Source organism: Manacus candei, unplaced genomic scaffold (genome assembly GCF_025592945.1).
Source record: "Manacus candei isolate 608988 ecotype Guabito, Panama unplaced genomic scaffold, ASM2559294v1 h1tg000047l, whole genome shotgun sequence".
Lineage (NCBI taxonomy): Eukaryota > Metazoa > Chordata > Aves > Passeriformes > Pipridae > Manacus > Manacus candei.
The window spans coordinates 7,446,766-7,461,371 of record NW_026138095.1 but is presented as its reverse complement, the minus strand read 5'-3'; the positions used below and the strand labels follow the sequence as shown (position 1 = coordinate 7,461,371).

General features: G+C 60.7%; 2 protein-coding genes across 2 annotated transcripts; one reads left to right on the top strand and one right to left on the bottom strand.

Annotated features, from left to right (window-relative positions):
* The first annotated feature begins 1,517 nt into the window (after positions 1-1,517).
* LOC127475760 (uncharacterized) lies at positions 1,518-8,803 on the top strand. The gene is made up of 12 exons (XM_051797869.1): positions 1,518-1,618; positions 1,732-1,993; positions 2,213-2,317; positions 2,784-2,852; positions 3,208-3,367; positions 3,519-4,255; positions 4,450-4,598; positions 4,748-4,816; positions 5,351-5,422; positions 5,558-5,722; positions 6,231-6,339; positions 6,515-8,803. Exons 2-12 carry the CDS (start codon positions 1,742-1,744, stop codon positions 6,626-6,628), a joined length of 2,001 nt encoding a protein of 666 aa, XP_051653829.1. The 5' UTR covers positions 1,518-1,618; positions 1,732-1,741; the 3' UTR covers positions 6,629-8,803.
* Positions 8,804-9,284: 481 nt separating this feature from the next.
* UBALD2 (UBA like domain containing 2) lies at positions 9,285-13,900 on the bottom strand. The gene is made up of 3 exons (XM_051797893.1): positions 13,694-13,900; positions 13,018-13,080; positions 9,285-9,895 (listed from the first exon to the last, which is right to left on the bottom strand). Exons 1-3 carry the CDS (start codon positions 13,811-13,813, stop codon positions 9,575-9,577), a joined length of 504 nt encoding a protein of 167 aa, XP_051653853.1. The 5' UTR covers positions 13,814-13,900; the 3' UTR covers positions 9,285-9,574.
* Between the last annotated feature and the right edge of the window lie 706 nt (positions 13,901-14,606).

Below are 14,606 nucleotides of genomic sequence, written 5' to 3'. Positions count from 1 at the left end.
GGATTCCCCAGCACCCACACCTCCGTCCCGAGGGTGCAGCCAGCACGAGGCCACGCAGCAGCACGGACCCTCTGGGCAACAGTGTGGGACTGACAGGTGAGTGCCATGGGGACAGCACTGGAGCCATTCCCTCTGGCTGTCCTAGCCAGGGCCTGTGTGGTGCCCTGGCACCAGACCCATTTAGCCAGCAAACAATCCCTGGGAATGCTCATGTAACTGTCCTGTCTCCTCCCACTGGTAGCAGGTTCCTGGCACTCAAGGAGGCAGCTTCAGGATGGAGCCCCTCTGAAACGCAGTGGCTGCCCAGGGCAGGGAGGGATGTGAGGTAAAGGACACAGACACCCACACCCACCATCCCAACCTGCCCTCACACCTCTGTCCTTGCTTGGTCAGCACCAAGGGCAGACCCAGGCCCCCTCAGCCTGTCCCCAGTCCCTGAGCTCATGGGGCCAAACTCGAGTACCCCCTGAGAGCCCAAAGGCAAAGGCTGCCCACCCCACAGAGACCCCCCAGCTCCTGCAGCCACAGCATCCAGCCCCATGTTGGCCTTGCCACCTGTCCCAGTTCCCATGGGACTGGGCTGCTGTGGGTGCCTCTGGGAGGAATTCCCACAGTGGTGAGTTTTGGGCACTTCCCTCTGTGGATTCACTGTTGCCTAATATGAGTTGGCGCTTTTTCCCAGGTGGGAACCCACAAGTAACCCATTTCCCCCATTATTTTGTAACCAACCAGTGGGTTGGACTGTGCTGGGGTGGGGGAGAAACCAGGCTCAGCACCCTGTGATTCCCCCTGCAAACACTGTAATTCCCTGCAGGACATGCCTGGCCCAGGAGCCAGGATCCCCCCGGAGCTCACCCAGCCCTCCTGTGCTCAAGGCTCCAGAGCCTTGCTGGAACAGGGAGATGTCAGCACTCTGACTGCCTGATGGTTGAATCTGCAAGTTCATAAGAGAGTTTCTTGTTGATGGTTTTTGTAAGGACTTGTCTGATGGGTCACTCTGGTTCAAAAGATTTTTCCCAGCATTCAAGTGCTTTACTTCCTAGGCTTGTCTGGAAGCACGTGTTTATCTGCTTTTCCCTGCTTGTATGGCTCTCTGCTTTGGAGCGAGGTGCTGGAAATCCCTGTGTCTATGCCAGCAGCAGCAGCCTTCCACCATTCCCACATTTAAAGGAGAAGGGAAACTCTGTCATGCTTTTGAGATCTCAAAAAAGTGAACAGCTGGCAGTGCAACCTCTCTGGGCCTGATCTCCCAGAGTGTTCCGGAACGGCCCAGTGTGTGTGAGGACGTGGATCACCTCTCCACAGGGCACAGCTCACCCTGCAAGGGGCACCTGGGGCATGGGCTGCCCAATGTGAGCTGTCCCCGGGGTCATTTTGGGGCTGAAAATGGTAAAGCTGGAGGCGCCTCGGCACATGGATTCCACCGGCTGCCAGGACCTGGGCATGCCAGCAGTGAGGGACAATGGGGATGTTCCACAGAGGGCTGGGCTGCTGCTGTGTAACAATGGGTGACCTGTGCCAGGGTGGGCCATCACCTTGAAACAGGGGACACCATAAACAGAGCCACATGTAGCAAGGAACGAGGGGGAGACCGCAGGGGAAGGAGCCTGTCAGCTGCGTACCTTTGCTCTACCTCCTGCCACACCTCCTATCACCTGCCATCCCACTGCTCCTGTCTGGAGCAGTAGCACAAAAGGCCGTTTCTCACAGCAGGTCTGTGTTTTTGGACAGGTCAGCAGCCATGGCAGAGCTCACCCTGGGCCAGATATTGGATTCGGCCATCGGGATGCCCAAGACTGATCCCATCAACTTCGAGCAACTGCGCAACCTGCTGAACGGGATGCTTGTGAACCTGGGCCTGCGGGATCTGGTCGTCCAGGAGAGCGGGGAACCCCCGGAGGGGACCCCGACAATCCCCCCAGCTGCCTCCATGGCTGCTGACCTTGAGGAGTTAAAGCAGAAAACGGAAGCCAATGAAAGAGAAATCGCTGAGGTAGAGGCTCTTCCCAGCCCCCTCCTCTGGGGTCTGCACCACTGGGCAGCTGCTGCCCCTTCTTGGTAGCTGAAGATGTGATGGAGGCCCAGCAACATCCTGTGCCAGCCTGTCCTGTGCCCTGTGCTGCCCCTGGCTCTGTGCAGATCATAGTGGGGGGAAGGACCTGCTCCCCAGCAACCCTGCCCTGGGGCTCACCCTGCCATCCCCCTCTCCTAGGTCAGGGCTCTTTGCGAGGAGCTCCGTGTGGAGATCAACGAGGTGAAGGAGCAGCAGTCCCACATGGAGGAGAACATGCAGAAGATGCAGGAGATTCTGGACACGGTGAGCTGCCAGCGGTGCCCCTGGGAGCTGCCCCTTACTGTGTTGCCCTGCCATCCTGCTCTACAGCCCTTGGTGGCTCCCAGTGTGAAGGGCACCAGGAGGGAAGAGTGGGAAGGGTGTCCCCAGAGTGGAATGTGCCAACCCACCCAGAGCCACCCCCTCCCCAGAGCACTGCCCCAGGGAGGGCAGAAGGGCACCTCTGCCTGCAGGTCAGACCAGTGGTAGAAGTCACTGCCTGCCTCAGCCAGGGATGCTGAAGCACTCGTGAACTAAACAGCCACCAGAAAAGTAAAGTGGGTGCTGGGAAGGAGGGGAGATAAAGATCCACCTGTGCAATACAGCCACAGCCCCTGGGCACAGCCCTGCCCAGAGTCCCTCTGCCCTGTACCTGAGCTAATCTGTAGATGTTCCTTTTAAATCCTGCTCCTGTGTTCTGACTCCTGTCCCTCTCCTTGCCCCACTCCAGGCAAACTTGGAGGATATGGCAGAGAACCTCCACAACGAGCTGACAGACCCTGTCATGGACACTGTCACGGTACATCCCTGAGCACACCCGGGCCCTGCTCCAGGATGTGGCTGCACCCCCAGTGCACCCTGTCCCCCCACATCAGGGGATGGGCAGCAATGCTGGGGGTTTGTGCTCCTCTGGATCCTGTGGAGGGTGACAAAGATGGTTTGGGACCTGGAACATCTGTCTCCTGAGGAAAGGCTGAGGGAGCTGGGCCTGTTCAGCCTTGAGAAGGCTGAGAGGGAGCCAAGATGGGAGGGTGGTGCTGAGCATCTAGGGGGATCCATACCTCAGTTTCCCCAGGAAAAGCTGGGTGGGGAGGCTGGCTTGGGGATGCTGAATGTAGCCCCATGTTGCAGCCATCCCACTGTCTCCTTCCCAGCCTTCCATGAAGGACATTATGGGCGAGGACGGACAGGTCCCCCCAGACTGGCAGCAGGTCCCCCCAGACTGGCAGCAGGTCCCCCCGGACTGGCAGCAGGGGCCTGGCACGCGCTCACACCCCTGGGAGGACCAGGGGCTGATCGTCATTGGCAATGAAAGTACGTCTGGGCAGGCCTGGGGAGGGGATCCAGTGGGTGGGAGGGGCACAGTGGGGCAGACAGGGGGCCTGTGGACTGCTGGGTTTTCCCCCAGCTGTGTTCCCCAGGGCTCCCCCAACCCCAGAGAGTTCCCCCTGTTCTCTTCTTCCAGTTGTCCTCACGGACAGGTTCAGGGCATCCTCACCAAGACAGCGGGATCCCCGGACCCCCAGCCCTGCGCCCTCAAAAGCCACAGACGGGGCACAGAGCAGAGGGAAGGATTTGCCACCTGGGGTCACGAGCAGCCCCCGAGTCTCCTTCATGACAAGTGACATGGGATGGAACGACATGGGACGGAACAGCATGGGGCCGATCAAGGATGAAGAGATCCAGATGGGCATCTCCAAGGGAGCAGCTCTTCCCGGCCCCAAGGCATGGAGCAAAGGGAAGAACTTGCCCCATGGGGCTGTGAGCAGCCCCCGAGTGTCCTTCATGGAAAGCGATATGGGATGGAATGACACGGGACAGTTCCAGGATGAAGAGATCAAGATGGGCATCTCCAAGGGAGCGGCTGTTCGAAGCTCAAGGGCATGGAGCAGAGGGAAGAACTTGCTGCACGGGGTCACGAGCAGCCCCCGAGTGTCCTTCGTGGAAAGTGACGTGGGATGGGATGACGTGGATCAGAGCGGGGATGATGAGGAGATCAAGACAAGCATCTCAAAGGCAGAGGCTCTTCCCAGCCTCCTGCATGTTCCCCCTGAGATGAAGGACGTGAAACATATCAAGGACGAAGAGATCAAGATGAGAATCTCCAAGGCAGAGTCTCTTCCCAGGCCGCTGGGTTCTCCCCCTGAGATGAGCGACATGGAGCGGATCAAGGACGAAGGAATTGAGATGAGCTTCTCTAAGGTAGACTCTTCCCAGCCCCCTGGGTGCTCCCTCTTGGATGCCCCCTCCCCTGGGGTCTGCACCACCGTTGTGCTGCCCTTAGACCAAGGCCTGGTTTAAACCCAAGCTCACAGCAGCACAGGGAGCTTCACTGAGAGAAGGGAGTGGAGTTTTGGGGGCAAGAGCTGGGGCTGAAACACCCTCTGCTTGCTCAGACAAAGAGTTTGGATGGCAGTGTCACTGCCCCGAGAGTGCATCCAGGATCCCCTGGCATCCACGCCCCCATCCCAACGAAGGCAGCACGAGGCCACCCAGCATCACAGAGCCTCTGGATGCCAGCTGAGAGTGTGGCTGGGACTGACAGGTGAGTGCCACGGGAACAGTGATGGCTTTGGGTACAGCACTGGTCCTGTTTCCTCCACAGGGCCCATGTGGGGCCCTGGCATCAGACCCATTTATCTGCTGATCGAACCGTGGGGATGCTGGTGATGGAGCTGTGCTGTCTCCTCCCAGTGGTAGCAGGTCCCAGACAGCAAAGGAGGCACAAGGAAGGGGCAGCTTCAGGATGGAGCCCTCTGGGATGTGAGTACAAACTTTCCTGATGAGTGTAGGGGACAGGGGATGGCAGGTCATCCCCCCAGGCAGTGCTGTGACAGTGCCAGAGCCGGGCATGACCTGCTCTCCTGGCATGGCTCAGGGGGGTCCTGAGCACTGACCAAGCAAGGACACGGGTGTGAGGGCTGGTTGGGACGGCAGGTGTGGTGCCACCTCACCTCCCTGCCTGGCCTGGGCAGCCACGAGCAGCCCAAGCGTTTTGGAGACACCATCAGGACCCGAGGCTTTTGGGCACTTCCCTGCAGATTCACTGTTGCCTGGTATGAGCTGGAGCTTCTCCCCCGGAAAATAACCCACCTCCCCTATCGCCCTCCTTTATTTTGTAACCAGCCAGTGGGTTGGGCTGTGCTGGGGTGGGGTAGAAACCACGCTCAGCACCCCGCGATTCCCCCTAGGAACACCGTAACTCCCTGCAGCGATGTGCCTGGCACTGGCTGCTGCCTGCACAGGCGGGGCTGCATCACCCCTGGAGCTCACCCAGCCCTTTTCTTCGCATTTTAGGAAGCTCCTAAAGGTGTCCTCTCCCGACTTCTTGCCCAGAGACCAGCCCTTCACCATGCAGTTTCCTGGCCCGTGAGTATCAGCGGCACCGGTGCCTCGGGGGGTGCGCAGGTGGGACAGGGGCAGGGGGATGCTGGCAGTGCCCTGCTGTGGCAGGGATGGCTCGTTTGGCCCCTGTCACCCACCCGTGTCTCCTGCCCTCTCCAGGCCCTCTCCACCCGGGTCTCCTGCCCTCCCTGGGCTCTCTCCGCCCGGATCTCCTCCTGCCCGCTCCAGGCGCTCCGATATCATCCCCTACACGCCGCCGCCGTCCCCCGGCCTCACGGGCCGCCTGCCCCCCATCGTCAAACAGTACCAGGAGCGCGGCCAAAGGTCGGGACGTGGGCCCTGGGGGTGTGGGGGAGCCCTGCCCAGCAAGGAGAGCTCTTCTCTGGGTGGGGGCGGAGGGGCCCGGGGGCGCCGGCAGGAGAGAGGGGCTGCGGAGGGTCAGGAGGTTTTACAGCCCCACCCTGTCTAGCCCGGGTCGGTCTCGATGGCCACATGTGGCGAGTTGTGTCTGGTCTCTGCCTGAGCTCAGGCTTGGTGGGGGCTCGGGTGCCTCCTGTGAATTAGTTCCCAAAACCAAGCCCTGCGGCTGGGACAGCCCAGCTCCTGCCTCCTGGCGTCCCCTGCGGAGGGCACAGGGTCCTGCCGTGGCCGCGGGTCCGTCCGCGGCTGCGGGGAGAGGGCAGATCCCTGCAGGGCTGGACGGGCACGGGTCTCCTGCAGCAGCCGGAGGGGAGCCGGGAGCCCCCCAGGGAGCCCCCGCTGTCCCCCTCCCTGGCATAGCAGGGTGAAACACGGTGCTGAGCACTGAGCATCCCTGTGCCCCACCCCACAGGGAGCAGGCAGAGGGGTATTCCCGCAGATCCCCCATGTACTGTGGGGGCCGGCACACCAGCATCTGCCCAGTGCAGCCGATGGAGCCCCTCCTCCCAGACCCCAGCAAGGTAGGGATGATGAAGATGGGATTATAGGCTGGGGCAGCCGAGGCGGGGAGGGTGATGCTGAGCGTCCTGGGGGGATCCGTGCCTCAGTTCCCCCCGGAAGAGCTGAGCAGGGAGGTTGGCTTAGGGATGCTGAATGCAGCCCAGAGTTCCAGCCATACCCCTCTCTCTTTCCCAGCCCGGCGTGTTTGACCTGGTGGGCAGGGATGGAATCGTCTACCGGGGCCGGCAGTGCAGGAGGACTCCTATGGGGTCCTGGATGGAAGGAGCAACCTATTCCAATCTGCAGTAAAGAGCTACAAGCAGCCAAGCACCTGTGCTTCCTGAGTGAAGTGGCCTTGGATCAGGATCTTTCCTTCTTGAACAAGGAGGGGCTGCTGGAGGAGCTGATAACTCCAGGGTCTGTGTCAGCCCCGTGCTCCCTCTGACACCCCCTGGCCCCTGCCAGGGGACCCTTTGGCCCCAAAGGAGGTCTGGGGGGGCCGAGTGGTGCCACAGAAGGAGGATGTTCCTTTGCCTCCAGGGAGGCAGTGGGAAAGGGGGGGGTCTCAGTGGGAAGAGCAGCAGCAGGACACGGTTTAATGTCAAAAACGAATCCCACCCCAAGCCCGCTGGTTTGCTATCGATTATCCCATTGAGCATCACCGGGCTGCTTTCTTTATCTCCAAGCGAAGGAAGCCCCTTGTCCCTCTCCCCTTTGTCACCCCCTCCGTCCCTCTCCAGCGCTGCCATCAACGGAAAGAGGAAGGCACGAGGAAGCCCCGCTGCTTCCCACCTCCAGACGGGAGCACCGTAACCTGTCCCTGCCCCCCTGGGGGGAACACGCCCCCTCCTTTCCCTTATCCCACCCCCAGAGATTAGCGCTGCTTTCCCCAGCCCCTCCCGTGCCAGCCGGGGGGTGTCACGGCTGGGGACACGTGGCCGGGGTTGTCCCCACAGCACACCGGCAACGACACGCGGGGGAGGGGGGGACACAAAGCCGGTGGCACCTCTCGGATGAGTGGGAGGGTGAGAAACACCGAGGGGAACCCCAGAGGCAGCCAGGGGGGACCCAGAGCTTACGGGGAACATCCCCTCAACCCCCGTGGTGTGTCCCCGGGGGCTGCCCCATGGAAACTTTGCTCTCCTGGTGAATATTCTCCCCAAACTGCAGGGGGAAGCCCAAAAACTTTCTGCCACACAGACTCCATCCCTTCCATCCTTGCTCCAGAGGCACCTTAGTCTGTAGGGAGCCCCCCCCCCCGAATGTTTTCCTTGGTGGGTTTGCTTTTTCAGGGGGGAAAAATGAGTGCTCAAAACCTGCTTCGGGGGTGCTGAGGTGGATACAGCAGGATCTGGGGTGGGGTCCCCCCAGTGCCACCTCCAGTAGGATAACTGGGAGCACTGAGCAAACCACCAGGCACCAGAGCAGAGCCATCAAAGAACCATCCTGCACCCCTGGGTGGGGCTGAGGGGCTGAGAAACACCCTGGGGACTAATTGCATTTTCAGGATATGGCCCAGCTGGGGGGACCCCTTTGGCACTCATCATCCCTCCCGCTCAGCACCTCCCACCCGCTGCCCCATCTGCAGCCCCTGAGACCCAGCTGCACCCTGTTAACACCCCCACCCTCCTGTACCCCCCTAAACACACACCAGCCTCACGTCCCTCCTCGGGTGCTCTGTGTGCTGCTGGAGCAGGTGAGTAGCCCCAGATGGGGGATTTTTTTTTAGCCTTTTCTCCTTGGAGGTTGTGCTATCCTGGGGGTCTCTCCATCCCTGGGGGGGGGGGGGTGCTTTGCTACTGTGCTTTGAGCCCCCCAGCCCTTCCTGGCATCTCCAGATCTGCTGTGTTCCCATTTTGGGGGTTGTTACCCTAGTTGCTTGTTGTGTGGCCTTGGGCTGGTGGCCCTTCTGCAGTGGGGGACAGTCAGAGGGCATCACCCCCAGCACATGGTTTCCCCAAAAGCCTGGCAGCCCCTGAGTGTCCCAACAGTGCTGAGGCCTGGGGGGCTCATCACATGGGTGGGGATGGGGCGGTTTGCAGGCTGTGAGATTTTGTGAGGGGACAAAGATGGGGTTTGGGCTGTACCCCCTGGCACAGGGGGGTCCTTGCTGTGCTGGGACAGCACCTCCATGGCTTTGGGGGTGCTGGGGGTCTCCCCTTCCCTCTGCCCCCCTCTTTGGGGATGGCAGCAGTGGTTTGGGAAGGCAGAGCGTGGGACTTGGGGGAGCTCCTGGGGGGGGGGCAGTCCCCACTGGTGACACTGTAGCACAGGGGGGGTTGTCTCCCCCATTCTCAGTGCCCAGCCAGGGACATCCTTCCCAGGAGAGAGAAAAGGCAGGGACAGCTGGTGTTGAAAAAGTGATTTTGTTTTTGTTTTGGTATTTTTTTTTATTATTTTTAAATTAATAAAAAACCTTCAACCTGTTTTTTGCTGGTTTTTTCTTCTTTTTTTTTTTTCTTTTTTTCTTTTCTTTTTTTTTTTTAAGCAAGATTGATTTGAAAACTAAAAAAACCCCCCCGACCCCCCAACTCTCCCTGGGGAAGGGCCATGTATGGCAGTTGCAGGGATGGAGGGGGCATCACCTTGATAATACCCCAGGCCCTGGGGGTGCTGAGGGAGGGAGGGAGGAAGGATGGGGTTGGGGGGAAGTCCAGGGGGGGTCTGTGCAAGAAGCTGGGCTGAATTTCAGAAGCCAGAGGAGAGGCCGGTTTGCTCTGGGCACTGTGACAAGTGTCCAGGAAATCCAGAGCTGGGGGGAGAGGGGTGTTCAGTGGCTCTGTGTCCCCATGGCTGTGATGTGGGGTGCTGACAGCCACCTCCATCCATTCATTTTTGTTATTCCTGTCCCCCCCCTTCCCTCTCCTGCCCTGATGTAGGGATGCCGGGTGGGGGTAGAGCCATAGGGAAACGTCCCCCCAGACACCCAGCAGCTGCCTCCACACTGCTACTCCTTCTCTCTGGATTTATATACATTAGATATATTTATATATTATAGTTATATATTTAAAAAAAAACAGGGGGGGTGGGGAGGAGAAAAGACCAGCCAGCGACTCTTGCAGAGGCACTCAGAGGCTGGTGCCCTCCCCAGCAGCACGTGCTCCAAACCCCCCCCCCCCCCCTTAAAAATAATAATAAAACCTAGAAAATTATTCCAGTGCGTTTCTTGGCGAGCCCCTGCTCCCAACGCCCCGGCCCAGACCCCCCTCCCCCTTCCCTCAAACCCTCCCCCCCAACCCTCCTCCAACCCCAGTCTTATCTCTGGCCGTCCATGGTGGCCACGGCTTTCTGTGGGGGGGCTGCAGGCGGGGGGGCAGGGGGCCAGGAGGGCTGCGGGTGGTGCAGGTGGTGGGCGAGGCCGTGGGTGGTGGGCGAGGACGGGGGCAGCCAGGCGGGCTGGTGGCTGGGGGGCGAGGAGGCCCAGAAGGGGCTGAAGCTGCCCGGGGGGGAGCAGGCCATGGAGGTGATGGGGCTGTTGCTGCTCTGGAGGCTCTCCGAGGTCCGCAGCTTGGAGAACATGGCCAGCGCGTCCGGGAAGTTGGGCGGCGTGGCCGGCGTGTTGCTGGGGGTGCACATCTGCGGGGCATGGGAGAAAGGGGGGTGTCAGGTCAGTCAGAGAGGCTTTTGGGGGGGGGGAGGGGGGTCCCAGCCCACCCACAGTAGCCAGAGCCATCGCCTTTCACCCGTGTTTCACCACCACTAGGGATCCTGCCTGTATCCCACACCTGGCACCCCACAGATCCCAGGGATGCTCAGAGCCCAGGACTGGGGGATCTGGCCCTTGAGGGTCTGCGTGGCTCCCACAAAGCTGCCTGGGGAGTGTCTCCAGTGAATCTGGGAAGGACATTTTGGACCATCCAGGATGCTCAAAGCCCAGGGATGAGGCAGGTTTGGGGAGCAGCAGGGACAGGGCTGATGCAAAAGGATGCAGTGTGATGGGTGGGGAGGGTGTTGGGGTCTCCCCTGGCCCTGCAGGACCCTCTTTCATCCAGTTCCTTGACCCTTCTTCCCCTTTGCACCCTGCTTTGGCAGGGAGAGCAAAAGGCAGGCAGTGCCCCTCAAGGCCCCCCCAGTTCCTGGTACAGCCCCTGCCTTCTGCGTATCCAGCTAAATTTAGCACCTGGACAGTGATGGATTTGGGCCTTTGTCCAGCCAATCTCCCCAGCTGAGGAAAATCCATCAGGTGGGACCCAGCCTAGCACTGGGGCTCAGGGGCTGGCACAGGGAACCCCCAGTTCAGCAAAGCACTTGTTAAATTGAGTACTGGGGGTGATAAAAGGGGGATGTGGGTGTGTGTGCAAACTCCCATGAGGCTGCACACACAGGGAGGGGGTATGGGCAGGGAGGGCACATGTGGGCAGGGGGATGCACTGCCAGAGGATGCTTGGACATGGGGGTGGTGCATGCATAGTGGGGGCTTCACCCCTCTGGGTTAAACCCATTCCAAATCCCTGTGGCCCTCAGGGAGCCACAGCTCCTGTCAGATGCTTGTGGGGACTTTGAGCAGAGTTAAGGGGCTTGGGCAGCATCTGCTGCCTTTAGCAAGGGGGATTGAGGGGAGTTTCTGATGGTGAATAGCTCCTGCATCTCCCCTTTCCTGGGATTTGCCCCTGGCTGGTGCTCAGCAGCCCCCTGATGCTCCCCAGCACAGGCCAACATCTAAATCCCTGTTATAGGTTCGCCCTCATCCCCATCCCGGCCACCCTTAGGGATGCAGGGATCAGAGGAGCAATGGCCAAACCCTGGTTGCCAGTCTATTTGAAGTTGGGGTGCTCTGTGCTGGCTGTGGGATGGATGAGCTCCCATCAACCTGCAGAGCTGGGGCACCCCAAAAATGCAATCATGGCCAGGCTGGCACTGAACAGGTTTGTGGTGAACCAGGGATGTTCTTCCACAGAACTCATTTCAGAGCTCAGCTTGAAGTGGTGCTGATCCAGCTTTTTTTTTTTTTTTTTTTAAATAACCTATACGTTTGGCAGCATCTGAAAAGATACCTGTTGCAAAAAAAAAAAAAAAGACACACAAAAAAAATGTAATTTACTCTGTTTTGAAAAAAACCCAACCACCACCAGAGCCATACACACACAACCCAACTGCCAGCCCTGGACTGAGGTTGGATGTGATGCTGGAGGGGCGACACAGCTCTGAGCTTCTGGGGTGGTGTTTGCCAGATTAATTTAAAACATTAATTAAAAAAAAAAAGAATTGTCATGTAATTATTGCTTTCTTTCCCCAACACTTGTGGAGGAGCTCTGAGGGTCGATCCCACCACAAGCAGCCACAATGACACCCCAAACAGCTCTGGGGAATCCCAGTCCCCCAGCCTGGAATCTGCAGAGGTTTGGAGGGGTTTGGGAAGTTCCCCCCCTCCACAGGGGTGACAGTGACGAGCTGCCCCACTCTGAACTGTGGCTGCTGCTCTCACAGCTTTGTTCCCTGACGCTTGAAAAAGAAATAGAAACCGCAAGCACAAAGCTCCTCATCTCACCCCTGCCCTGAGCCGTGTGGGGCGTTTCAGACTGCAGGAATCAGGGTGCTGGGAAGGGGGCAAACAGTAAAAAAAAAATAAATCCTAAAAGTGGGAGTATCTGGGGAGAAGGTGAAAGGTATTTTTACACCACGTGGGGCACACGGTGTTAGGAAAACACACAGCTGGGGTGGGGGAGAGCTGACCAGCTCTGGACTCTGCGTGCTGGGCTGGGTGGGGGTGTCATGTTTGGGGTGGGTGGTGGGTCTCACTCGGCCCCGGGGAGCTCAGGGAAAGGGCTGGGATGGGTTTCATCAGCGCTGCTTTGCATTCTGCTTCCGGCAGCCGCCCAGGAATCGCCCCACCAGGCTTTTGGTGTGAAAACACAGCGAGGCCTTGGATCTGCCGGCAGCTTTCCCGTCCCCCTTCCCACCGGGAACCGAGGTTTTCCACGAAACGACCCCTTTGCAAACGCCCAGAGGTGGCAAATAAAACGTGCAAGGGGGAGGGGGAATTAAAATAAAAGGGGGTTTCAGTGGGAGCCGGCCGGCAAAATGACTTTCTCTGAGGGGCAGGGAGCTCTCGCTGCCGGCAGTGCCTGGCCGGCTGGAGATTCCCTGGCAGCGTGAGAAAAGGAGGAAAATTCGGCTTAACCCACATCCACCCCTTCCCCCGCGCACGGCCCTTTCAGTTCCCTCACCGGGGGAGGAAAAAAAAAAAAATAAAAATTCAAAAACCCCAAGAAACACAACACAAAACACCCGGAGGGGAATAACTTCCTCCCTTCGGCCAAGGGGGATGTGCCCTCGGCCAAGGTCAAGTGGTGTTTGGGGGGAAGGAGGAGGCGGAGGGGGGGACAGACGTGGCCCCCCCCGGGCTGGGGGAGCCGAACTTCCAGCGCGATGCTCGCGGAGACAAACTATTTCCTGGCAGACATTTTAGCTCGTGTTTACATTCTCCGGCTGCGTGTTCCTGCGGGCGCAGAGCAATATGGCTGGCAGGGGAGCTGACAGCTCCGCGGGCCGGGGGGCTGCGCGACCCTCGGGGGCCGCCTCGAGACGGGGGCTGCTGGTCTGGGGGGTCCTGAGCCACGTGGTGCTCGTAGGTGGGGGGGGCCGGGGGGGCTGGTTGGCCTCGGGGGAAGGTTTAAAGGTGTTTTTTGGGGACGGTGGGAGTTTGGGAGGGGATGGAGCGGTGCAGGGGTGAGGAGGGGGGCCGGGGTCCCACTTACCATCTGGGGGGGGTGGTGGCTGCTGGGAATGTTGGTCTCCTGGAAGAAGGCGCTCAGGGCTGTCTGTGGGGACAAGCTGTCAGCTCCAGTCCACCCGAGACAAAGGGGGAAGGAACACACGGGCCCCCCAACGCCCACCCCGCAGCCCCCTCCTCGACCCCAACCCCGTGGGATTCCCCCTCGGGGGGCATCCAGGGGTGCCCCCCACCCACAACCCCTCCAGGCCTAGGGCAGGGGGAGGCTGGGGCTGCCCTTCGCCGACCCACTGGGGATCGTGTCCCACTCACACGGGGGCTCCCCACGCGCGGGGGGGACACCCCAACCCCCTTGTTTACACGTCCCCCCCCCTCCCGGCGGGCCCCCCACCCCCAGATCGAAGGGGAGGGAGGGGCCGGGGCGCTGGGCCGCAGCTCGGGTTACGGCCTGGATATAAATAGAACCGGCGGAGCTCCGAGCCGGTCCCCCCCGCCGCGTATGTGCGGGGGAGGGGGGGGCAGGACCCCCCAAAACCCGGCCACGCGTGTCCGTGGGCCGCGGCCGGGCCGGCCTGGCCCCCCCTCCTTCCGCCCCGCGGCTCGGCGGTGTGTGGATTGGGATCTGGGGTATCCCGGTGCAGGGGGAGAGGGTAGGGGGTATCCCGATCCGTGCCAGCGTTGGGGGGGGGCCATTCCCGTACCTCGAACTGCCAGTGTGCCGCCTGCAGCAGCTGCTTGGCCTGGTCGGCGGCGCAGCCGGCCGCCAGCACGAACTGGTTGATCATCACCTGGTGCCGCAGCTCCTCCATGTTCACCGACATGGCGGGGGCGGCCCCGGCGCGGCCCCAGCCCCGCACGGCCCGGCCCGGCCCCGCAGCGCCCGGAGCGCCCCGCGCCCGCCGCGCCCGCCCGCCGACACCGCGGGCAGCGGGGGGCGCCGCGGCCCCGCCCCCCCGCGCCCATTGGCCGGGCCCGGGCCCCGCGCCCCGCCCAGCGCCCCGCTCGAACCTTCCAGCTGCGCCGGCGCCCCCCCATTGGCCGCCGCCTGTGTTTTGGCTGCGGGCGGCGCCGCCATTGGCCGGCGGGAGGCGGAGAAGGAGCGGCGCGGGCGCTGATTGGCTGCGTGGGGAGCGGGGGGGGTGTGTGAGTGTGAGGCGTTGGTGACGTCACGTTCATTGAGGACGTTCATTGAGAGGCGCGGGACGGGCTCGTTGGGGGGGGTGGTTATTGTAGGGGGGTTATTGAGGGGGAGGTTCATTGGGAGGGGAGGGAGGGAGGGGAGGTCATTGTAGAGGAGAGGTCATTGGGGGGGGTCTTAAAGGGGAGGTTCTTGAGGGGGAGGTTCACTGAGAGGGGTCTCATTGTAGGGGAAGTTCATTGAGAGGGGGGTTCATTGGGGGGGCCGTGAGGGGAGGGGGTTTCTTTGTAGGGTGGATTCATTGTAGGGGGGGTTCGTTGAGGGGGAGGTTCATTGAGAGTGGAGTTCATTGAGGGGAGGGCCCATTGAGGGGAAGGGGACTTATTGTAAAGGGGGTCATTGAGAGGGGGGTTCATTGAGGGCGGGGCTCATTGTAGAGGGAGGTTCATTAAGAAGGGAGTTCATTGAGGGGAGGG